The following is a 26070-nucleotide window of genomic DNA, read 5'->3' on the forward strand; positions in this document are numbered from 1 at the left end:
ATTAACTATGAAAACTCATTTGATGTGCATGTGTTTGTCCTTATCTAAAGCTGAGCTCCATTGAAGTTTCTGGGGATTGGGTAGTGAAAAGTTTTGGGTTCTTGCACGTGTGTTTGAAGGGGTTCTCTAGCCATGGCTTTATCTTATCCGGAGTTTCATGGAAGAAGTGATGAAGATGTGGAAGAATTTTTGGAAAAGATGGAGGTTGCCTGCATTAGCAACCAGATTCATGACCCTACGCAAATGTTACGCCTTCTCCAAATTTGTTTGAAGAGTGATGCACGAGCTTGGTCCAAAGCATTTGAAGAGGAGTTGCGTATGGCTGATCCACCTATAAGATTGAGTTGGGACAATCTAAGGCATGGATTGGAAGTGGAGTTTGTGAAGATAGAAGATCCTGACAAGGTGTGGCAAGAAGTACAGGCTTTGGTACAAAAGGAAGGTGAGCCAGTAGATGTGTACATACGAAAGTTTTCATTGGCATGGGAGCGAATGTGCAAGGCTTTAGCACCACAGGTACCCCCGCCTGACATGATGAAGAAGGACAGGTTCTTGGCTGGTCTTTGGGAGAATATACGTTGGAGAGTGGAGCTAAAGAAGCCTAGGACATATGAGGATGCACTAGAGGTAGCAAGGAACAAAGAGTGGAAGCTCAGGAAAATGAGCCAGTTAGGGGTGGAGTCTTCGCCAATGAGGTCTGAATTTCAGCCTATAGAGTCTTTACAAGGGCGCATGTCAGGGGTTCATCATGAACCAGTGGTTCTTGTTACTACTCAGGTTATGCCAGCAGTGGTCACTACAGCAGTGCAAGATGATGGCCTAAGGCAAGACATGAGGCAAATGGTAGATTTGATGAAGAATCTCAGCCTAAACATGCTAGGTCAAGTGGGAAATAATCGAGGTCGAGGGCGGTTTGCAAATCAACCAGGAGGTGAAGAAAGGCCTGGGAATGGTGTTGGACAAAGCAATGGTAGGTTTTGGAGGTAGACGCCCACATGTTATAATTGTGGAGAGTTGGGTCACATCAGCCCGCAATGTGATAAGCCACCAAGGATGGGGGGAGACATGTATCCATTGCCAAGACAGGTGTTAACTAGGTCAAATGATTATGGCATCAAAATTAAGGGAGACGAAGGAACCAGTGGACTGACCAGGAGGAAAAGGGAAAGACAAAAGTGCTAAGTGTAGTCACCTTGGAGAAGGCATCAAAGCTAGAGGATACATTAGTGATGCCTATTGGGAAGAGGACCACAGAGGATAAGGAAGGAAGAAGTGCCCCAGGTCCTAGTAAGAAGAAAGGAAAGAGCCATGAAGGCGAAGATGTCAAGGCCAAGAGGAAAAGGAAAGCTCGTCGAAAGTTTCATGTTTCAGATTTTCCACTAGGGGATGGGCAATTAAGCTATGACTTAAAGGAGGATCTGACGAGCAGGAAGGCAGATGTTACTTTTGGGCAGCTTATAGAGATGGTGCCTAAGCTAAAGCGACAGTGGAAGAGGATGGTTAACCCAATGGAGAAAGAGCCAGAGAGAGGTTCAGTAAAGGTGTTGGCAATGGATGAGCTACCAGACATTTGTCCAATAGTAGATGTGTGGCATAAAAGGAAAAATTTGGGACAAGGTTATGTGGATGGCGGAGCCCAAATATGCGTCATAACACACTCATGCGTTGAGAAGATGGGTCTCACAGTGGCTGGGGTGTCAGGTTTTCGGATCAGATTGGCAAACCATCAAAAAGTAAAATGCTTGGGTGTTGTAAAGAGCTTAGAAGTGGAGGCATATGATGCAAAGGCAGTGGTTGATTTTCATGTGATGCCAGCAGGGTTGGGAGCATATCCTATTATACTGGGTAGACCATGGTTACGTGCAGTGGGAGCTGTTCAAGATTGGCGACATGGTACGATTAGCCTCTATGGAAAGACAGGTACCAAGAAGCTTTATAATATGGACACAAGGAAACGATTAGAGGAGCTTTATGAAGATGAGGATGAGTCTAGTGATGAAGACTCTTCCACGGTGACAGATGAGGACAGTGATAGCACTACTAGCAGTGATGAGGATGCTGATGTTGCATTTCTTTTGATGGATAAAGAAATCCATGAGTGTGGTTTAGTCGCATTTGCGAATGAAGTTGAAGATGAAAGTGAAGGGCCTTATGAAGTGATTGAAGGGCTGATGCAAACCAAGGTTGAGTTGTCAAAGAAGCAGGAATTAATGACAAAAATGATCAGTGGAGACCTCTCAACTATGGAGAAGGATATATTTTTGCATATGCTGGCTAGTTTTCCTGATTTGTTCATTACTTCATATGAAGAGATCAGAGGGTTCAAGGGTGAAGAGATGCACATAGAGCTGAAAGAAGGTGCTAAGCCAGTGCGGCAAAGGCTAAGAAGGATGGGTCAAGAGCAAATGGAAGCCTTGCGAGAAGAGGTGGACAAGTTATTGAAGGCAGGGTTCATAGTCCCTGTGGAGACCACAGAATGGGTGAGTCCAGTAGTAGTCAGTCCAAAGAAGGATGGAAAGTGGAGGATTTGTGTGGATTTTAAACCCTTAAATGCAGCCACTAAGAAGAACCCATATCCTCTTCCATTCATTGATCAGATCTTGGATTCAGTGGCAGGTTATGAGAGGTACAGTGTGTGTGATGGTTTTTCAGGCTATTTTCAATTGAAGATTGCTCTTAAAGACCGCACAAAGACAACTTTTATTACGCCATGGGGCTGCTATTGCTACACAGTGTTGCCGTTTGGGTTGTCAAATGGACCTTCCTTCTATCAAGAGAGAGCAAATTGGGTGTTGGAACCATTCATTGGTAGTTGTGTTAAAGCTTTTATGGATGACTTCTGTGTCTATAGCAGTAGGGCTGATCACCATGAGAAGCTGCAGATGGTATTGGCTCGATATGATGAATGTGGAGGACAACTAAATCCAAAGAAATGTCATCTAGCACAGCCAAGGGTGAAGTTATTGGGCCATATGGTGTCAGAAAATGGCATTGAGGCTGATCCAGATAAGGTGAAGTCTATTATTCTTCTTCCATCACCTATGAGTACGAAGCAATTGGCAACATTTATACACAGTGAAGTACATGGCACGGTTTATTCCATTGTCTTCGCAGCTTCTTTATCCATTACAGCAAGTGGCAAAGCATGATCCATTGCAATGGGATGACAAGTGTGAAGAAGTGTTTCAAGAGGTGAAAGAGGTGTTAGGGGGGTTGTCAGCCATGCAGGCTCCTGATTGGGAGAAAGTTTTTTATGTAAATCCATCAGTAGGGGATGATGCCATTGGAGCCATGCTATTGCAAAAGGGGAAGGGCAGCCATTATATGAGGCCAGTGTATTGTGCAAGCCGAGTGACGTTGGTAGCGGAGAGAAAGTTATCGGAAGTAGAGCTAGTGATGGCCAATGTAATATTTGCTTGTCGACGATTTCGTCATTACTTGCTACCACGGCCTTTTGTTTTCTTGACGAGTTATGCCTTTTTGCCACAGTTAATTAATGGTACTAACATGTCAAATGTGGTGAAGAAATGGGTAATTGAGCTGCAAGAGTTTGAGTTCTCTTTTCTAGTGGAAGATAGTACAAGGGCTACCCTAGCTGATTTGTTGACCTACAAGGAGAATCCCCTTATTGTTAAGGAAGAGGTGGTGAGAAAGGTAGTTGAAGAAGTGCCACAGATCAGCAATGCACATGTGTTGTTCTTTGATGGTTCATACAGAAAGAGCCATGATGCAGCTTCAGGGGGTATAGCACTTTATGATCGAGAGGGGAAGCTAGTATGCAAGAGAGGGTTCAAATTGGATGCGCATAGTAACAATGAGGCTGAATATGCTACATTGGAAGCCGGATTACACATTTGTTTGAAGCATGGGGTTCGAAGGTTGAGCATAAAAGGTGATGCCTTGTTAGTGGTGAAGCAAGTGCTGGGTGTGTGGAAGAGCAAGAACACCTCATTGAAGGAAATGTGCTTCAGAATTAAAGGCCTGTTTAAAAAGTTCGAAGCATGGAGCATCAGACACATTGAACGTGCTCTAAATGGAGAGGCACATGAAGCAGCTCAAGGCATGATCGGGGAGCTATTCGTATTGAGGACCAATTTACCTCTTTATCATGGCCGGGAAACTTTGGCTCAAGAAGAGGAATTTTTGCTAACAGAAATCATTCCAAAGGAGATTCAGAAGTCTAAGAAGTATGGCTTTGTGCGTAGAGCATACAGGTACAAATTGATTGGTGATGTCTTATACATGAAAGGGGCTGATCTCGTGTTGAGACGTGTACCTTGGCGGGAGGAGCTTTACAGAGTGTTGGAAGAGAATCATGAAGGCGCATGTGGTGGCCATTTTGCTCTAAAGATCACCTTGCATAAGATTTTGCAAGAGGGGTATGTATGGCCTAGTTTGCACAAGGATGTTCACCATTGGTGTAGGTCTTGCAATAGATGTCAAGCATTTGGGAAGAGAGTGTTGAAGCCAGAGCTACGAAAAACCATTATGGCGTTTGATGTGTTTGAAAAGTGGGGGATTGATGCAATAGGCCCGTTACCTATCACAAGCAGGGGCAAAAGCTATATCTTGACGGCAGTGGACTATCTTTCTAGATGGGCAGAGGCTATAGCAGTAAAACAGATCACTGCAAAGGATGTGGCAAAATTTGTGTATGATGAAATATGTTGCAAGTTTGGGGTGCCATTAGAGCTACTTTCAGATAAGGGGCCAGGATTTAGAGCTAAACTGCTAGACTTCTTATGCACAAAGATGAAGATTAGGCACCAACATACCACTCCTTATTACCCGCAGTGTAATGGCTAAAATGAAAGATTCAATGGTGAGTTGGTACAAATTCTTTCTAAGGTGACAGAGCACCAAGGAAAGAATTGGGATTTGGAATTGCCTAGCGCATTATGGGCTTACCGTACTTCGGTGAAGACAGGGACAGGATTTACTCCATTTCATTTGGTGTATGGAAAGGAAGCACTATTGCCTGTGGAGGTAGAGTTGCCTGCGGTCAAGATGTTAGAGAAGTTGCTTGGGTCGCCTAGTGATGCATTCAAAGAGAGGCTCTTGCAGTTACAAGAGGTCCAGTTGGATAGGATGAGCGCATTGGAGCATTATGGGCAGATGCAAGATAAGGCTTTGGCAAAGATAAATGAAAAGGTTAAAAGTAAGGGTATCAAGAAACATGACTTGGTTTTGCGCTACAACAGTAAGCTGGACAACACCTTCCAAAAGAAGTTTCAAATTAAGTGGGAAGGCCCTTTCAAGGTAGTGGAGTGTTTTCCAAATGGCACATATCAGCTGGCTAACCTGGATGGTGTTCTACATAAGTCAAGGGTAAATGGGTTGCGTCTTAAATTGTATCATGCTAGATTGATGATGGTGAAGCAAGATGAGATGTCTGTGGATCAAGCAGTGTTGGTGAGGGATGAGGAGACCTGTGATGCGGCGAGTCTCATATCTCTCTTTGCTGCTGCTGATCATGAATGATCTAGCAGGCTAGGGGATGGGCAAATTATGTCAGGAGTTTTTTGGATCAAGGGATTGCACATATGTACATACCCATGCATGGTGCATCAAATAAAGTATTGCCTATTTTCTAGAGCCAGGTGGTTACGTGGGGCCCACATGTATACAGGTAGGACAGGGTGTACATAGTGCATCGATTTTCGCTATTACCAGTACTACTGTGTTTTTCTACAATAATGAGGAGTTTATAGCGTGTAAAACTTCTCGAGGAAGCTATCCGCGGGTCGACGACGTGAGGTCAGCAGGTGCGTCAGATGGCATCTAGTGGCGTCAGGAGGGCGAACGAGGTCAATATTTGCACGCGGATGAGTACGGACACGACGTGGGTGTTTTCTTGTGATACTTATGCAGAAAGGTCATCATGAGGACCATCTTTTGGGGCCACTTCACGTGGTGGCGGGATGCATTATTGAAAAAAGCTGAGTGCCAGGTGTGCGTATGGATGCAGCAGGGTGACAACTATGCACTGCGAGGTCAGTTTTTGGCCTGTTCGGGGTCCGTTTGAGGTCATCTAAAAGGCCAAGGGTGCCCAAGTAATAAAGCTAAGTGTGGGAACTGAAAAAACAAAGAGAAAGACCAGAAAAAACGTGGAGAAGAGAGGAGGAACAGCCGCAGGTGTGTTTTTGCTCATTTTGGAGCCTGTTTTGGCCGTAAACTGCTCATCCGAGGTCGGATTTGAGCACTTTGACATTGTAGACTGGGGTTTTGGGCCATTCCGGACGCGATGGCGCTATCCATTTTGCCAAATTCCTCACTCTTTTCCTGCTGTTTTTCTGTGTAAGTTTCTCCTATGAGCGAAGTTTCTGCTCTAGTTTGTGATTGTATCTGGTATCTTTTACCCATATTTTGTGAGCTGTTTGCCCCATTGGTGTTGGCCCAAGCTCATTTGTATCTAAACATCAGAAATTCTCCTCTTTTGAGCTGAGTTTTTTTGGGTGTGTGTGTGTGTGTGTGGAGTGGGCAAGTGGATAGTCTCTCTTCTCTCACTCCAGAGGTGTGTTCCCTGTCTCGGCCAAGTGTGTTGTGTAAGCCGAGTGGTGCCCCATAGTGTGTGTGTGTATCTTCCCAAGAGTGTGTGCCGGGTCGTTATAGAGGCGCTGTGTGTGTTTTCATCCCGCCCACAGCGTGACGAAAGAAATGAAAGAATTGCCGCACAACAAGAAGCAAATCGCATTGCTTTAGAACGCGAGCGCGACGAACGAAAAGAAAGAAAAGAACAATGAAAAGAGGAAGCGGCAACACGAAGCGCGGCCTTGGAGGCCGAGCGTGCAGCTCAAAGAGTAGCCTTGGACGCCGAGCGTGAAGCTCAAAGAGTGGCCTTGGAGATCGAGCATGAGGCTCAACGAGAACTACTCACTCAAGAATTGATTCGACAAGTACTTGCCTCGAAATCCAAACCAGCAGAAGATCATGGGAGTTCCTCAAGTGGCGCAAGTCACGATGTGGATTCCAACCATCCAGTCATAGAGAAGTTGACTTTCAGTAGTGTGATGGTAAGATGGATGCTACGGTTATTCATTCTTGGTTGCATCAATTTAATGCTTATTTTGCGACAACTAAGAAGACAGGAAATAGCAAAGTTTTGACGGCAGCCGTGTACCTGGCCGGTGATGCCATTAATTGGTACCACGCATGGCAAGAGGCACAATTAGCCGCGCACCTAGAGGAAGCCGACGAACTCACACCCCTTTCCTTCAATTGGGCTGATTTCCAAGACAAGCTCAAGGCGCGGTTTATGCCACCTCAGTACCTCGCACGATTGAAGGACGATTGGCGCGCTCTCAAGCAAAATGGTATGCCGGTTATGTCTTTTTCTAATCGTGTTTTGCAGCTAGGTACCCAATTACGCAAGTCGGATGATGAACGCAAAGAGGCATTCCTTTTTTGGGTTAGACGACTATATCAAGTTTGATGTAGAAGTCTTCGATCCAATCGATCTCAACAAGGCGGTAGCGATTGCTCTCGCACAGGAGATGAAGCACAACAAGGGAAAGCCTAAGGAGAACAAGACGTCCACAAGTACCTCACAGACTTCTGAGAACCCTCAGAACAGTAAGAACAGTAAGAATGGTAACTCTTCTAACCAATCTTCCCACAGTCTCTCAGAAAAGAATTCTTCCAATGAAATTAAGGGTAAGGATAACACAATTGCTAAACCTAAGCTTACTCCATATGAAAGGGTAGCACAAGGAATTGTAGAAGGATACATCACGTCGGAAGAGCAAAGCACTTATTTTAAGGAAGGTCGTTGTTTTCATTGTCACATTAAGGGTCACATAAAAAGAACATGTCCTAAGCTTGAATCGAATGAATCTAAAGAATCCACAAAACCCAATGCCTCTGTCAATGCAATTAATGATAACACGTGTGCCCCAAGTTTCTCATGACCCTCCCATTGATGATTCTCTCATTAAATGTTATGGTCATATGACGGGGCAACGTTTTGTCATATTGTTTAACCCAGGTAGTATGCATGATGTGATCAGTCCCTCTTTTGTTGAGAGAGCCCGCCTAGAAGTTAGTCAGAGATCTCCTATCGAGGTCTCTGGCTTTGTTCCCGGTATGGACGCTCTCATCACGGAGGAGTGCCTTGATGTATTGTTTGCAATTCAAAAAGCTGCCTTCACTAGAAGATTTGTTGTCTCTCCTCTCTCAGGATGTGATATGATTTTGGGAATTCGATGGTTTCTGATGCTAACCCTCTCATTGATTGGAAGGCTAACACTTTCACTCTCAATGCCAAAAGTGATTCTCCCATTGTCATTCATGGAGAGGACATTGTTCATTCTCCATCTCTCATTGCTAATATGCAGAACAAGATTGAACAGATTCATCAGAAGGAGACTCTCTCAGTCTCTTTTTCTCCAAAGCATGACACATAGGATTTGCATGATTGTGAGCAGCATGATGATTTGATTGACAATGGTCAGCATGATGATTTGGATGATAAAGACAAGCATGATGATTTACATAATCAAGATGTGATTTCTGACAAGCATGATGATTTGCATAATCAAGATGAGATTTCTCACAAGCATGATGAGATGCATGAAGAAGATGTGATTGTTCACAAGGATGATGTGTTAGTTGATGCTTTTTCTAGCGAAGCTAACCTCGTTGCAAATTCGATCAATCACGAAGGATCGATCGTGGCTCTCGAGCCTAGGTCCAAAGAACCCTCACAGGAAGTATTATGTGTTCGCATGATTAGTACGCACGCATTGTTCGAGTGTTTCATTCGTGACCGTTTCCTGTATTTTAGTCAGCATCTTTATGTGATCCTTTTTCCTAGGCATGACATATTGTATGTTGAGCACGTTCCTCTCATGGATGAACACGAATATATGCGGATTTCTCATAAAAAGCTGAAAAGTATGTATGTAAGAAAGTCACATTCCATGTCTCTTCCTTGGCATGACACATTCGTAGAACGAGCACATGAAAGTGTGAGCACCAAGCATGGGCATTTCCGTTGTGAATTGCCACAATTGATTGCTCTAGATCATAAGAGAGAGATTCGATCTCATTGTTTGCGTGTATGTGGTGAACGGTTTGGCATTCCGTCTATTGGTTCATTTACATTGCATGCACAGTCTTTAGAGAAGAAAAGATTTTTTCCACTCACTTTACATGGGATGGGTATGTTCATGGTGTTGTGTTGGAAATGGTTTCAGGAATTTTCAGCCATGGAGATTCTTGAAGAAGGAAGCAGCATGACTCTAGACGAAGTTGAAGCATCGAAAGAACCACAAAAGACTTTGTGTCGCTTTCGGCGTGGCCCAAAGAAACAAGCGTTGCAGACCTTTATGAAGTTCAAGTACCGCACGACCCACACATCAGAGTGGGCCAGCGAAGAGTCCCTTCCAAGATTCCGGATGCTATTGGCGATCTCCCTCGACGCCATACAGTTCGGTACCAGTACCTGACTTTGAAAAGGAGGGGATGTCACGTACACATCCAACCCTATGTGCACGTGGACAAGCTACACCATAATAGGGTTTCCGTCAATCCAGTCAGTCTAGATTAGAAGTGATCTGGCACTTTTTGTGAGTCTATTCGTAGACCGTGCATGCCCAATCACTTAGTGTAGATGCATATCCTCTGGCTGCACACAGCATGACCATCAGTATTCCCATCAGATTCCATCAGGGGAATTTTCCATTGCATTTAGCCTATTTTACCTTTTTTTGGCATTTTTCACTTATTAATTTAAGTGACTTTCCAACAAAAGTAGGTAGGGCAATTTGGGTAAGAATATATAAGCAAACCAAAGTTAGCACTAAACGGCAGAAGAGGCAACAAGAGCCAAGCTCAGCAGGCAACTTCTCAGCAAGACAAAGACTTTGGCGGTTTCCCTCCAAGCAGCAGATCCCCCATCCTAGCGTTTCTTCATCAACATTGCATGGCGTTTTTGCACCAGCCAATCCTTGCCATACCTCCCACTACATAGCGCTTCTGCATCAACTTCATCGCCAGCAAATCCAAGCAACTAGCGTTTTTTAGTACATCAGCCCTAGCGTTTTTGAATAACCAGCCTTACAGATCCCAGCCCTTGCAGATCCCAGCCTTGGCGATTCCAAGCAGTAGAAGACCCGCAAGTTTCAGCCTCGAAGAGTAGCAAATTCAACCCCGGTAAGACCATCAGTTTTCAGCCTTGAAGATCCTCAGTTTTCAGCCCTAAACCTGCAGATTTTCAGCGACAAAGACCCACAGAAAACAGCCCCAAAATCAGCGTTATTGGCTCAGTCACAGATTTCAGCCCATAGCGTTTTTGGACAGCAGTAAAAAGATTGCAGATTTCAGCCCTTAGGTCGACTTCGTCATCACCGTCGTCATCGTCGACATAGCCTAGACTTGCATCATTCTCATGCATACCGTTTGTACCAGTTTGTGCAATCATAAGTAGACCACTCTTGCCGACAAGAGCGGGGCCTTCGGAGGAGGGTTTTACAACGTCTCTGGTGTCGTATTCTCTTCTCTCTCTATCTCTCAGTCTCATACACTTGCACGCACAGTGTCCATTCACTTTATTTGTGATCATAGCATTCTCTCATTAAGAACGGAAGGCTCTACCTTCCATAAGAACAAAAGGAACCTTGAACACAGTTCGGAGCACTCATCTTGAACAAAGCGCAAACATTCATTCCGCTGCACCTAACATCTTGACTGTGGAATGCAAATCCAACCAAGAGCCATGCTGCAATGCTTAAGCTTGCCATCTTCTTCATCATCATTATTATGCTATTATGCTATGCTATGCCAGAAGAGTGATGATAAGTGAGGAACTATCTCTTTCTCGTATGTTACTTCTTCTTCCTCTTCCCTACCCTCATTCCCCGCTAGCTCTCTCCACCTTCGAAGGTATTTGAGGCCTTGGGACTAAGGCCAGGGATGGTTAATGCTTTTACCAAGTTTATGTTATGCTCGTGATGCATGAAGCTTTCCATCTTCATTGCGTCACCTAGGTCACAAGGAACACAAAGATTATATTGTACCAAGTCTCTCTTTATGGGAGAATCTATAATACAAAAGCCTATTGGAGGGAGGGACCGGCTCCACATAAATCAGGTCCTCAACTGTTGTCATGTTCTCTAAGAATTGAAAAAGTATTGTTCATGCCAAGTTAATTAAGTAATATGGTTATGTTGCTACCGCTAATTAAGTTCACCCACTATATTCTCAAAGTAGTCTCATAAAAATGCTCACTCTAGTTCTCTTAATTCCACAATCCTCTTAATTCTTAATGCCATTTCCATTACAAATGGCATTACCGGCAAGGTACATGGCTGTTGCTAAATCGGCTTTATCTGACAGAAAAATAATTCTAAATGAATTATTGGATTTATAAGTGAGAGGGTTTTCTCGCTTAGAACATCAAGGAAAAATAATTCTAAATGAATTATTGGAATTTTAAGTGAGAGGGTTTTTCTCACTGGAGACATCCGAGTACGGAGTATTCCTAGTGCGTCATTCAAAGTAATGACAGGAGCACTATGAAAGGGAATATCTGTAAGGCCACCAGGAACGGGTACTTCTGATGCGTCACATCGGATGGGTGACGGGGAGCATCGGAAAGAAGTATCCGACCATCCGGGAACGGACATCTCTGATGCGTCATAGGATGGATAACATAGAGCATCGTGAAGGAGATTGTACCGTAAGTTCGGTAGGAAAGGACTAGGTGATGGGTATTCCTGATGCGTCACAAGGTGGGTGACGGGTGCATCGGAAAGGGAATATCCATAGTCGGGAGGAAATTCCGAACTGTGTTAGAATTGTGCACAAGGAAAAAGCAAGCACTTGAATGAAGATGGGTTCAAAGGAAACTTTGAGGAAAAACAGATGCTTTCTGAGAAAGCGGGATTGCTTTTCGGGAAAGCAGATGCTTTCCCGCGAGGAAGTCTATGTCTGCATTGCAACTGTGCATGTGATTGCATCCAGGGACGCCTGGGAAGTGCTGTGAAAGCATTTTTTTTAACTTATAAGATTTTATTGAGTTTTTGGGCAAGTTCAGACTATTTTTAAAATACATCGACCGCCCACTTAACAAGTGGGCAGCCATCTGATAAATAAGGCAACAGATCAGCCAACGTTTTCTCTCTCTCTTTTTCTGGCAGAACAGCGAAAAAAAAATTGAAAAAAAATTGAAAAAAAAAAAAAAAAAACGGCCGCGATCTCTACGCGAGCAGCTATACGTGCCCGTGGCTAGGAGCTATAAAAGCATCACATGCCCTCACTCAAAGGGGAGGATCAGTTTTTGCAAGAAGGAGATGATGCTGCAGAGTTCACCCTCAAAGAAGACGTTTGCCGGTGATGCCCATGATTGTCCCAACTATACCCGATGTTGCCAAGACCCAATGCGCGAGTTCCCTCGCGAAGAAGTGCCTACGGAGCATATTTCCATCGCGACAAGCTGCTGTTTTTCTCAGTTTTCAGCCCATAAACGTCGTAGACGGGGCTGATTTACGAGAAGGAACCCAAGAACACACCTCTTTTGTGTGTAGGATTGGAAGAGAGGATTTTCTATGTAGAGATCTCTTCCGGGGAATTGCTTTTTTCGAGAACCGAGTTGCGTTACGAGCGTCGAGACTTTGAAGGTACGATTTTCATGTTATGATCTCTAGGTATTTGATTGCAGGTGTACTTCCTCTTCGTGAGGGAGTAGGAGCAGAGGAAGGCATGAGCCTCTGTAGGAGGAAAGGCGCTCTGAGGAACTAGAGCCAGATCAGCCCAAGGGTTTCATACCCAAGTTTGGGAAGCAGATCCACGGATCGAAGAGAGGTAGACTCTCGAGATGTGATCCGGAAGTTGAAATTCCCAAGGGAAGGACTTCGTGTCCAGGAAAGCGGAGTCAATCTGCAGGAAGAGGACTCTGGAAACAGAGTTAGAAAAGAGTTGCAGGGATGTCATGCCCTAAGTCTGGAAGGTGAGATCCAGAGGCGAGAACCTTGGTTCTCAAGGATTTGGAATAAGGAACGGAAGTTCCGTTCCTTTGGAATAGGGTTTTGCCCTAGGAATCGAAAGCTAAGGCTTCCGGGAACCATCAAGTCTTATTCTAGAACGAACGTGGTAATACATTCGGTTCAAGTGCTTGTATAGACTTCTCCTCAATAATAAAGATACTATTACGGGGGGGGGACCAGCCCATCTTCTGGTCCCCAGTACTGTGTCGATCTTCTCACTCTCTATCTCTCTCTCTATCCATTTCTCTCTATATCTTTTGGCTTCAGTAATAAGTGATAATTCTATTTATCCGAATGTATTTTATATTGTTATGCGCTCCCGTTTGAGACAGTGGTATCAGAGCATGGTCTCCTCTCTTTCTCTGTAAAGGAGGACGACTCTGGGAAGATACGGGAAGAAGCCATGACAAGCCAAGAGAGAATTAAGCAGGCGGAAACCTAAGTCTTGCAGGAAAAAGCTCGCAGAGTTGAAATTTGTATTTCTCTCTGCAAGAAGTCGACACAAGACTTGGGATTCTCTGAGAAGGCGACAAGAGCATGATGCTCAAGAACCTAGAGAATCCAAGGAGCGGAATGCTCGAGATCCTTCAGAATCCAGAAAAGATCCATGAACGTCAATCCAGAACTATAGCCATGAAATCTCGTCATTCCGGGAAGGATATGAAGAAGGTCTCTAGACCTAGGAACACTTCTAGTCAAGTTTGATACTTTTGACGGAAGGGAAGATGCCGCGAAAGCTACCGCTTCGATTCGAAAAGTTTGAAGTTGCCTTTGCAAACGGCAATTTCTGAAAAAGCGTCGAAGATGAGGCATGTGACCAAACACCTCAAGGGGATTGCAAGTACTTGGTGGTATACCAAAGCTCTGCAAGGAACCTACAACAAGACTTGGATTCAATTCAAGGCTGAATTATCCGACAAATTTTTTTCCTCTACGCTTTGAGGAAGGCATCCAAGAAGATTGGGATCGGTTTGCCCAATAGGAACACAAGCAAGTAGTGGTTTACTCCTGCCAAGGTAGCTCCACTCTTGATCCTCTTTGAGGAAGGAAAGATGAAAGAATTCAACGAAGGACTTTTGTCCGAATTTGTAAACGCATTTGCAAGATACTTTGCAATGGTGGAGACAGCAATACAAGCGGAAAGTGTACACCTCAGTGTACATAGAATCTAATCCCCACATTGGGAAGGGAACCATTGAACACAGAAATAATGAATTTTTGTTACCTCTCCTCGAAGGATACATTGCTATCCGGAGAAAGTTTGGAGTAGGGGAATTCAATCTAACTCCTGAGTTTTTGAATAGAAGACCCTCAAACTTCAAGTGAGAGGGCATGTCTAATCAAAGTTACATCTTTGAGGAAGTTACAAAGCACGTTTTCTTTTTCGCACGAGGAATGCATAAGTCTAGCCACGACTGATCACTCTTGAGTGCTTATGAGAGTAGGGTTGAGTTAGAACATTGTTTTATACGATGAACTACTTTGCTTAACCATACGGAAGGTCCATAATTGATCTGGTATCCAGTAATTCTCGAATAGATTACCTGCTACTGCGGGTAGGAAATCATGAAGGAACCATTGTGAGCTTTCAAGCAAAGAAAAGCTTTCATGAAGCTTGAGTACTCTTTAAGCCCACACCCCCTACCCGGTAAGGGAAATTATGGTAGTGCTTTTCGCACAAGTAAATAAACACTCTCTTTACGAGAGAAGGAATCAGCGACGACTACGGCTTGTGGTCGAGGAATCCAAGAATTATTTGATGAGCAGGTTTTGCTCTAAGATCGAGCCAAGGGATCATCAAGTTGAGCGTCTTCGCTCTAAGGATCTTACGAAGGGAAGGAAATTTCCCAGGTTCACCGAAACTCTAACACAGCTTAAGAATTATGTACACTTTTGAGTACATGGATAACACACAAAGATACAGACCTATGCCAGGAACTGGACGAGAGTTTGTTATACTCTCTTGAGCGCCTTTTTGCTCGCAAGGATATTCCGACACGAGAATCTCTATTTGAGATGTGTTCGGTAGAAGGAATTTGAGTTTCTCTACGGAGAAGAGGTTTTCTGACGATCGTTGATCATTGAGTACGCTATGTGCTTTTACCATTACAGTAGCAACTTTTGGTTGCGGTATATGTTTCTCCATGAGCAGGTCAAGTAGCATTTACACGCTGCTGGAATAAATTCGAACTATTATGTTCGTAAGAATATAAGTCGCCAACCGTTTTTAAATGGTAAGAATTACCTTAACCACATATGGGAGAACATCCCTGAGAATCAAAGAGGGTTCGCTCTATTGTGAACCGGGTTTGAACGTACGTTCAAAAAATGCTATGGCTAGAATCCTATCTGCCTGAGATTTTGCAAGTCGTCATTGATGCTCGCAAGGTGCATCATTTTTTATGATTTTGTAAGGAAGAGACGCTAATGGACGTCAGGAAAACACTGCTGGTGCTACCGTGCACAAAGAATCTTCGGATTGGAACCGTCCACCTACGTTGAGCGACGGCCTGGAACAAGAACCTTCTCTAAGGTGATCGCAAACTTTGTTTGTGAAGAAAGACATCGAGCTTAATGCTCTATGACTTGGGCATTCCCTATGTGGGAGGACACAAGAGGTTTAATACCCTCTGGACTAACAGCGCAGGATTATGCACAAGGACAGATACCTAGATTGATTTCTAGGAAGATTATTCTTCTCGAATTTGAGAAGAAGGAATCAAGTTAACAGAGTCTCGGATAAGGAAACTTTGGATCAGAACAAGTGGCTTACCCAAAGCAAAGGCTCCGGAATAAGAACTTACTTAGGTAAGATAGCACACTTTGTTTGCCACAGGAAGATTCACCTGAGCTTAATGCTCTCGACATGCCCTATGTGAGAGGACACAAGAGGTTAATATCCTCAGGACTAATAGCGCAAGGTTATGTGCAAGGGCAAAGACCTAGATTGATTTCTAGGAGGATTATTCTTCTCGGGATTGAGAAGGTGGAATTGAGTTAACAGATTCTCGGATGAGGAAACTTCCAATCTGTTCAAAAGACGCGAATGACGAGTTCTTACCTGACTCGTAAGTTTAATGAAAGGTGAAGGATATCCTCGAGGTACTAGAGGAAAGACATGATCCGGTAAGATAAGTATTGAATTATTGAATTTTTGTTTAATTTCATTTTTAAGCTCTCTACTGAGAAAGGACCAACTCAACTCACCATTGAGCAAGATTTGGAATTTTTCCGATTTCCTCCCGGCAGTTCAGTTCGATCTCTACAGTTGAGGACAACTGTTTATAAGTGAGAGGGATGTTGCTAAATTGGCTTTATCTGACAGAAAAATAATTCTAAATGAATTATTGGATTTATAAGTGAGAGGGTTTTCTCGCTTAGAACATCAAGGAAAAATAATTCTAAATGAATTATTGGAATTTTAAGTGAGAGGGTTTTTCTCACTGGAGACATCCGAGTACGGAGTATCCCTAGTGCGTCATTCAAAGTAATAACAGGAGCACTGTGAAAGGGAATATCTGTAAGGCCACCAGAAACGGGTACTTCTGATGCGTAACATCGGATGGGTGACAGGGAGCATCGGAAAGAAGTATCCGACCATCCGGGAACGGACATCTCTAATGTGTCATAGGATGGGTGACATAGAGCATCGTGAAGGAGATTGTACCGTAAGTTCGGTAGGAAAGGACTAGGTGATGGGTATTCCTTATGCGTCACAAGGTGGGTGACGGGTGCATCGGAAAGGGAATATCCATAGTCGGAGGAAATTCCGAACTGTGTTAGAATTGTGCTCAAGGAAAAGCAAGCACTTGAATGAAGATGGGTTCAAAGGAAACTTTGAGGAAAAACAGATGCTTTCTGAGAAAGCGGGATTGCTTTTTGGGAAAGCAGATGCTTTCCCGCGAGGAAGTCTATGTCTGCATTGCAACTGTGCATGTGATTGCATCCAGGGACGCCTGGGAAGTGTTGTGAAAGCATTGTTTTTAACTTATAAGGTTTTATTGAGTTTTTGGGCAGGTTCAGACTATTTGTAAAATACGTCGACCGCCCACTTAACAAGTGGGCAGCCATCTGATAAATAAGGCAACAAATCAGCCAGCGTTTTCTCTCTCTCTTTTTCTGGCAGAACAGCGAAAAAAAAAATGAAAAAAAATTGGAAAAAAAAACAAAAAAGCGGCAGCGATCTCTACGCGAGCAGCTATACGTGCCCGTGGCTAGGAGCTATAAAAGCATCACATGCCCTCACTCAGAGGGGAGGATCAGTTTTTGCAAAAAGGAGATGATGCTGCAGAGTTCACCCTCAAAGAAGACGTTTGCCGGTGATGCCCATGATTGTCCCAACTGTACCCGATGTCGCCAAGACCCAATGTGCGAGTTCCCTCGCGAAGAAGTGCCTACGGAGCATATTTCCATCGCGACAAGCTGCTGTTTTTCTCAGTTTTCAGCCCATAAACCTCGTAGACGGGGCTGATTTACGAGAAAGAACCCAAGAACACACCTCTTTTGTATGTAGGATTGGAAGAGAGGATTTTCTATGTAGAGATCTCTTCCGGGGAATTGCTTTTTTCGAGAACCGAGTTGCGTTACGAGCGTTGAGACTTTGAAGGTACGATTTTCATGTTATGATCTCTAAGTATTTGATTGCAGGTGTACTTCCTCTTCGTGAGGGAGTAGGAGCAGAGGAAGGCATGAGCCTCTGCAGGAGGAAAGGCGCTCTGAGGAACTAGAGCCAGATCAGCCCAAGGGTTTCATACCGAAGTTTGGGAAGCAGATCCACGGATCGAAGAGAGGTAAACTCTCGAGATGTGATCCGGAAGTTGAAATTCCCAAGGGAAGGACTTCGTGTCCAAGAAAGCGGAGTTAATCTGCAGGAAGAGGACTCTGGAAACAGAGTTAGAAAAGAGTTGCAGGGATGTCATGCCTTGAGTCTGGAAGGTGAGATCCAGAGGCGAGAACCTTGGTTCTCAAGGATTTGGAATAAGTTCCTTGGAATAGGGTTTTGCCCTAGGAATCGAAAGCTGAGGCTTCCGGGAACCATCAAGTCTTATTCTAGAACGAACGTGGTAATACGTTCGGTTCAAGTGCTTGTATAGACTTCTCCTCAGTAATAAAGATACTATTACGGGGGGGGGACCAGCCCATCTTCTGGTCCTCAGTACTGTGTCGATCTTCTCACTCTCTATCTCTCTCTATCCATTTCTCTCTATATCCTTTGGCTTCAGTAATAAGTGATAAATTCTATTTATCCGAATGTATTTTATATTGTTATGCACTCCCGTTTGTGACAGATGGCCGCCGTCAAAACTTTGCTATTCCCTGTTTTCTTAGTTGTCGCAAAGTAAGCATTAAATTGATGCAACCAAGAATGAATAACATTAGCATCCATCTTACCATCAAACTTACTGAACGTCAACTTCTCAGTGACTGGATTGTTGGAGTCCGCAGCTCTACTTGTGCTACCTGATGAACTGCCCACCACCTTGACTGGCTCGGATTTCGAGGTGAGTACCTGTAGGACCAACTCTTGCATGTGTTGGTCTCTCTGCGTCTCACGCTCTAACTCCATAGCCGCTCGCCTTTCTTCAGCCGCTATGCGTTAAGCTTCACGTGCTTGCTCCGCCTCTTATTGTAGCATCATGTCCATCATCGACTTGACCGAAGCCTCCATAGGATTTGGTGCAAGCCGTGACGTAGATGGGGATGGGGGAGGATAGGGAAATAATCCTCCTAGTGTAGAAACTTCTCCTTCACCAACTCCACTCTCATCATCTTTACACAAAGTATCCATTCCGCTTTGGGTGATGACCATACACTGAGATCTTGGGTACTTAAATTCTTGAGGAACTTGGGTTCTTGAGGTTCTTGAGTTCTTTAGCTTGCAATCGGTGTTTGAGAAGGCTTTTCTCTTACCCCAGCTTGACTCTTCCCTGCAGGCGCACCCCTTGCTGGCCTTGCGCTCACACCAAAGTAGCTTTTTCCCACCTCATGTCGATTGGTCGGCCGCTAAGTGCACGGTCCACTCTCAATGAGTGAAAAAGAGGAACAAGGGGAGGCTGGACAAGCCCTTCTTTATTGAGTTACCTGTCACTCTTCAAAAACACGATTAAGAATCGCCATGCCCAAGTGGACTTGGGTTACGTGAGACCACAACAAGCAAAAAATTTCTTGCGGTTCTGTCCTTGAGTAATACAGAACAATGTCAAAAAGCTTTGATACCAATGTAAGGTGCAGCAGAGGTGAAAGTTGATATTGCTCAAGATAGTGCTCCGAACTGTGCTCGAGGGTTCCTTTTACTTACGGCAAGGAGAGCCTTCCGTTCCATTAGAGAGAGAGTGCAATGATCACAAACAAAGTGAATGCTACTGTGAATGAAAGTGCCGAGACTCAGAGAAAGAAAAAGAGAATAATACAACACCATACGGTTCTCAAACCCTCCTCCAAGGGCCCCTCTCTCGATGGCGAGAGAGGTCTATGCTATAGATTGCACAAATATGGTACAATGGTGTTGATAACTTGATGCTATGGACTTGATGCTATGACGCTAGGAAAGGCTAAGCGATAAGGACGGCGACGACGAAGGCGACGACTGCGGTGACAATTAATGGCTGAAATCTGAGGATTTTGTTGTAGTGCTAAGCTTGACCAAAAACATTACCTGCTCTGCAATAGAGGGCTGGAACCTGGCTGAATTCTGAGGCAAAAAACGCTAGTGCTCCTTGGCTGAAAACGCTGACTAAGACTCGCTGAAAACGCTGGGGAAGTCTTGCTGAAAACGTTGGGAAAGTCTTGCTGAGGAAGGAATGCTAGAGGGCCTGCTGCAAGAATGCATGTGCTCTCTTCGATTCTCCTCCTATTGCTGAGTAATCACTGGGTTTCTTTTATATTTCTTTAGCAATTTGCCCTACTACTTACTTTTCCAACAAGTCACTTATTGATAAATAAGTGAAAAATGTGTATTTTGGGAAAAAAGGTTCTATGCTCTGTAAAATGCTCATGATGGGTACTGAATGCCATGCTAATGACTATGCTATGTGCAATCAAAGGATATGCAACTAATCTAAGTGCCTGGACATGCACAGCCTGCGCACAAGCTCACAAAGGTGCCAGAACACTTCCTAGGTTAACCTGAACCCTAGACCTGAGATAGCTTGTCCACATGCACATAGGGTTAGATGTGCACGTGACAGTACAGTGCCGCGTCAATATGTCAACCCGAATTGTAGGTTGTCCGTACAAGCCTGCCATGTCATTAGATTTATACGTAATTTACTTTTTGTGTGCGTGTATGTCCAATTTTAATATTTTGGGCCCCTTCGAATGGGGTCCCATAAGTATATGCAACTTACTCTTTGTGTGCATGTATATCCAGCTTTAAAATTTTGGGACCCTTCGAATGGGGTCCCGTAAGTTAGGAATTCTTTTTAAAATTGGGCCACTCAGCAAGACTTTGCAAGGTTGGTAATACTTCTTCTGCTACTTCTTCTCTTGGGGTTTAGGCCCCTCAGCCACGATCTGCAAGCCGACTAGGGTTATGTCTAGGAGATCCTAACCCGTCGGGTCTTCAGTGCCTTGACACATCAGCAGTTTGTGACATCCCCCTTCTTGAAAGAAGAGTAATCGTCCGTGATTACAGTATATCTGCAAAACAACCCAAGTTCCCTCAAAAATATACGAGGATCATTCCGAGGGACATTCAATTTCTCATTCCAGATCAGAGCTCTTGATATTCCAACATAGCAAAATTAGCCATCACATCCAGACCGCGCTGATCTTGAACGGGTGTCTCGATGCACTAAAATTACGTACGCAAGCAATCTCACCATTTAGGAATATTCAATGGTTGGCATATCACAATGCAACACAAATGCTCACATCTGCAATGTTACAAGACACAACGAACACCGTTGAGCACTCCTCCAAAACAAACGGTCTGCAACATGGAGCTACTCAATGACTACCTCATCACTCTCTCCGCAAATAACCTAAAAAGGTCTGAGCCATGAGCTTAAAGGACTGATACAACCAAACGCTCCCCAGACCGCAACCTGCATTGCCCTAGTCGACTTGCAGATTGCGGCCAAGGGACCTAAACCCTAACCCGTCAGCTCTTTCGTGGCGTGACACGTCAGCAGTTTGTAACATTCCCCTTCTTGAAATAAGAGTAATCGTCCGCAATTCTAGCATATCTACAAAACAAGTCAAGTTTGCTCAAAAATATCCGAGGGTCATTCGGAGGGACATTCAATTTCTCATTCCAAATCGAAGCTCTTGATATTCCAACGTAGCAAAATTAGCCATCACATCCAAACCGCGTTGATATTGAACCGGTGTCTCGATGCACTAATATTACGTACCCAGGCAATCTCACCCAATTAGGAATATTCAGTGGTCACAATGCAATATAAATGCTCACATAAGCACTCCTCCAAGACAAACAATATGTTGCCTGAATCTACTCAACGACTACCTCGTCACTCCCTCCGCAAATAACCTAAAAAGGCCTGAGCCATGAGCTCAAAGGACCGATACAACCAAACGCTCCCCAGACCGCAATCTGCGTTGCTTGGAGGTTTCAAGCATACAACTAAGCTCCCCAGACATCCCGTCTGCATCGTTCAAAATTTTCTCCTGTAGAATGAAACACTCCCCAAACACCCGGTCTGCGTAACTCTGAGGTTCGGACATTATCAAACAGCATTTCTCACTACTCCACCCGGGAGTAAATCACCAACCATTGAAACCAGTATTAAAACAAGAGTCAAACAATTTAAATCAGCACCAAGACAGGTATAAAACAAATATAATCCATTTCAAACATTACTTTCTCAAATAAAGTTTAAAAAGTATCTAAATACAAAGCAACTAAAAAATTCATTCGAGTTTTTGTTCGAACAACCGAACTTTGAGGACGACTGGCTTGTCCTTCTACATTACGATAATTGTGCAGTTTCAGATCTCAAGTGTCGCATTGTTCTTGTCATGCAAAGGCATGTCCAAAAAAACGTCGCAATTGCCCAACTTCATAATGTGGAAATCGACTTTTCTTGATATCCCTGGATGGTCACCGGAAGAGCCCCAATGAGCAACACCACCTTCTGAGTTTGACTCGTGGCTAGCTAGGCCTCAAGTTCGCTACCTTGGGAATCATAGTCAAAATCCATTTGCTCGAGAAATTCAGGATGGAGTCCGATGGACGAAGTTCTCAGTAGGTAGATAACATCAATCTAAGAGCACCTGTTTTAAAAGAATCTCGTTTGAAATCTGCATGTGCAAAATCTCGGAATTCCATACAGCCCTGCCACATCAATAGTTGTTAGCGCAAATTGCGGCAGTTCGTACAGAGCCACATCAATATGTCAGTGCAAATTGGAGTTAGGAACTCTTTTTAAAGTTGGGCCACTTAGCAAGGATTTGGTAATACTTCTTCTGCTACTGCTACTTGCTCTACCTCTTTTTCTCTTAGGATTAAGGTCCCTCGGCCAGGAGGATTAGATCTAGTATGTCACGTGACACATCCAATCCTATGTGTCCGTGGACAAGCTACAACATGATCAGGGTTCAGTCAGTCCAGTCAGTCTAGATTAGGAGTGATTTGGCACTTTTGTGAGTCTATTCGTAGACCGTGCATGCCCAATCACTTACTATAGATGCATATCCTCTGGTTGCACACAGCATGATCATAAGCATTCCCATCAGAATCCTTCAAGGTAATTTTCTAGTGCATTTAACCTATTTTATCTATTTCTGACATTTTTCACTTATTATTTTTAAGTGACTTTTGTTGGAAAGTAGACAGGGCAAATTGAGTAAGTTTGTATATAAGCAAACCTAGACTAGCACTAAATGGCAGAAGAGGCAACAGGAGCCAAGCTCAGCAGGCAACTTCTCAACAAGAACTTGGTGGTCTCCCCTCCAAGCAAAGGACTCAGCACCTTGGCGTCTCCATCAACGTGGTCATTGCCATATCTCCCAGCACTTGGCGTTTTGAATCAGGTAGCCATCGCCAGCAAGCCCAGTGCATAGCATTTTGCATCAGCAGCTATTGCCAAAATCAGCCAGCAAACTAGCGTTTTGGAAACCCGGCAACCTCGCGTTTTTGACCTGCATCAGCCCAGCGTTTTCAGCCTTTATAATCTCAGCCTGAGCGTTTTTTAGCATTGAAGCACCTGTAAGTTCAGCCCTAGCAGAGTAGCAGATTCAGCCCGGAAAGACCAGCAGATTCAGCTGGATAGACCGTCAGTTTTCAGCCTTAAGAACATCAGTTTTCAACCCTAAACCTGCAGATTTTCAACGACAAAGACCCACAGAAACAGCCGCCCCAAATCAGCATTTTGGACTAGTCGCAGATTTCAACCCATAGCGTTTTTGGACAGCAGATAAAAGATTGCAGATTTCAACCCTGGTGTCAGCCTTGTCATCCCCGTCGTCATCGTCGACATAGCCTAGACTTGCATCAGTCACATGCATTTCCATTGTACCAGATTGTGCAATCATAGTAGACCACTCTCGCCGACGAGAGTGGGGCCTTCAAAGGAGGGTTTTACGTCTCTCGTGTCGTATCTCTCTTCTCTCTCTATCTCTCAGTTCTCATACACTTGCACGCACAGTGTCCATTCACTTTGTTTGTGATCATAGCATTCTCTCATTAAGAACAGAAGGCTCCACCTTCCATAAGAACAAAAGGAACCTTGAGCACAGTTCGGAGCACTCATCTTGAGCAAAGCGCAAACAATCATTCCGCTGCACCTAACATTGGTATCAGAGCTTTGGCAGTGTTCTGTATCACTCAAGGAAAGAAACACAAGAATCACAAGAATTTTTTTTTGCTTGTTGCGGTCGCACGAACCCAAGTTCGCTTGGGCATATCGATTACTAATCATATTTTTGAAGAGTGACAGGAATCCCAGGAAAGAAGGGCTTATCCAGCCTCCCCTTATGCTTCTTTTCACTCATTGAGAGCGGACCATGCACTTAGCGGCCGGCCAATCGATGTGAGGTGGGAAAAAGCAACCTTGGTGTGAGCGCAAGGCCGCCAAGGGGTGCGTCCGCGGAAAAGAGCAGAACTCAGGTGAAGAGAAGATCCTTCTCAAACACAGATTGCAAGTGAAAAAAAACCTCAAGACCCTCAAGGACCCAAGAACTCAAGACCCTCAAGAACCCAAGTTCCTCGTGAACTTAAGAACCCAAGACCTCGCAAGAACCCAAGTTCCTCGTGAACTTAAGAACCCAAGACCACAAGAACCCCCAAGAACCCACGACTTCAGTGGATGGTCATCACTCGAAGCGGAATGGATACTTCGCTTGGAGGTGATGAGCATGAGAGAGACGAAGAAGAATTTTCCCCACCAGGAGGTTTTTCCGACCCTTCCCCATCTACGTCAAGGATTGCACTAACTCCTATGGAGGAGTTGGAACAGATGTTTATGAAAAGGAAGTTAGAACGCGAAGCAAGATATGCAGAAAGAATGACAGAAATGGAACGCAGACACGCAGAAAGAAGAGCAGAAAGAGAAGAAGCAAGAAAGGAAGCCAAAGCAAGACAAGAACAGAGCAACCGACAAAACAAAGAGTTCTGGCGACTCTTTTCTCAAGTTCAGGCACAGATGCAAGAGATTTGGGGAACGGAGACTCTCTCAGTCTCTTCTTCTCCCAAGCATGATACACAGGATTTGCAAGATTCTAAGAAACATGATGATTTAAATGACAAGCATGATGAATTGAATGATAATGATAAACATGATGATTTAGATGACAATGACAAGCATGATGATTTGCATGATCAAGATGTGATTTCTCACGAGCATGATGATTTGCATGATCAAGATGTGATTTCTCACAAGCATGATGAATTGCATGAAGATGATGTGATTGTTCACAAGGATGATGTGTTAGTGGATGCTTTTTCTAGCGAAGCTAACCTCGTTGTAGATCCGATCAATTATGAAGAATCAATCTTGGCTTTCGAGTCAAGATCCAAAGAACCCCCACATGACGATTTGATCATTCAGAAAGAACCGATCTTGGCTGATCCTTGCAAAATACCTTTCGCATAATTGATTGTACGAGGCACAATCTCATGTTGAATCACAAATGAGGGTGGCATGCAACTAGAAGCGCTTTCTAGTGGCCAGAATCCCCGACTCAACAAGGCTTAACATTGATGCTTATCTAAATTGTAAACAAAAACTTTTGTAATGCATAATCCATCATGATTTTGTCAAAGGACAAACACATGTGAAGCTAGCAAAATGGAAAGATGTGAATTTGGGACAATGTTGGATGTATTTTTCACATTGACGAGGGCCTCTATTCAATCTTTGCCGGAGGATACTCTCACCCTGACAAAAAGTTCTCCCAAAACAATTCATGTAGATGGCGACTTGAAGCAGCCAGCAATAAAAGTTGGTTTTCTTTTGCAACTGATGGTAGCAGTGTAGTACCTTCCATGGTGAAAACATAGTCATAAACTCAACTTTTGCCTCAGAGTAGCCACAAGTCATACACTTTAGAGAAGCAATTGTGGAAAGATCTAGATATCTTCAGTAAGAGAGCAAGGGTACCAGGTGAAAGAGGAATCCATTTGTAAAGAAAGATCTTGGAAGAGGAGGAGGAGGAGCAGGCCGGAGGGGAGGATATGGGAGCCCAAGCTTTCTTCCAGCGCCTGACTGGCCCGGTGAAGAGAGCTGATGATGAAGGCCCATGCCTGCTCGAAGACCGACTCCCCATAGACCGCGTACCATCCATGGGTACTTCGTAGTGTGTGCCCACAGTCGGGGATTCTTGGGTTTTACTTTCTTGATGGGTTTAGTCACTGAGAGTGGCCACTGGCTCGCGCGCGTTCCGTTTCAATGGCGTGTCTACCGTGGGCGTCGTCTAGACTCTAGACTCTCCGTCATTTGGCCAATAAAAGCATGACAATTGGATCTCTCTCTCACACATATTTATGTGCGTGTGTGCGTGTGTGCGCACCACGTATGAACTCTAGTACTTGGAATCACTTTAGGAAGATAATAATGCATAGATATGTCTTCTCTCGTTCATAGAGATCAAGAATGATCGAGTAGATCTTTTCTATCTCTTTTTTTTC

General features: G+C 44.2%; 1 protein-coding gene across 1 annotated transcript in view; it reads right to left on the bottom strand.

Moving 5' to 3' along the window:
• Window positions 1-25854, bottom strand: part of LOC147450822 (uncharacterized) — a 40377-nt gene extending 14523 nt beyond the window's left edge. Inside the window, exon 1 of the mRNA XM_086520815.1 lies at window positions 25544-25854. Within this exon, the coding sequence (XP_086376941.1) occupies window positions 25544-25727 (184 nt within the window). The 5' untranslated portion in view covers window positions 25728-25854. The remainder of the gene's footprint in view (window positions 1-25543) is intronic.
• Between the last annotated feature and the right edge of the window lie 216 nt (window positions 25855-26070).

The sequence above is a fragment of the Adiantum capillus-veneris genome, chromosome 9 (genome assembly GCF_014529385.1).
Source record: "Adiantum capillus-veneris isolate H3 chromosome 9, ASM1452938v2, whole genome shotgun sequence".
Classification (NCBI taxonomy): Eukaryota; Viridiplantae; Streptophyta; class Polypodiopsida; order Polypodiales; family Pteridaceae; genus Adiantum; species Adiantum capillus-veneris.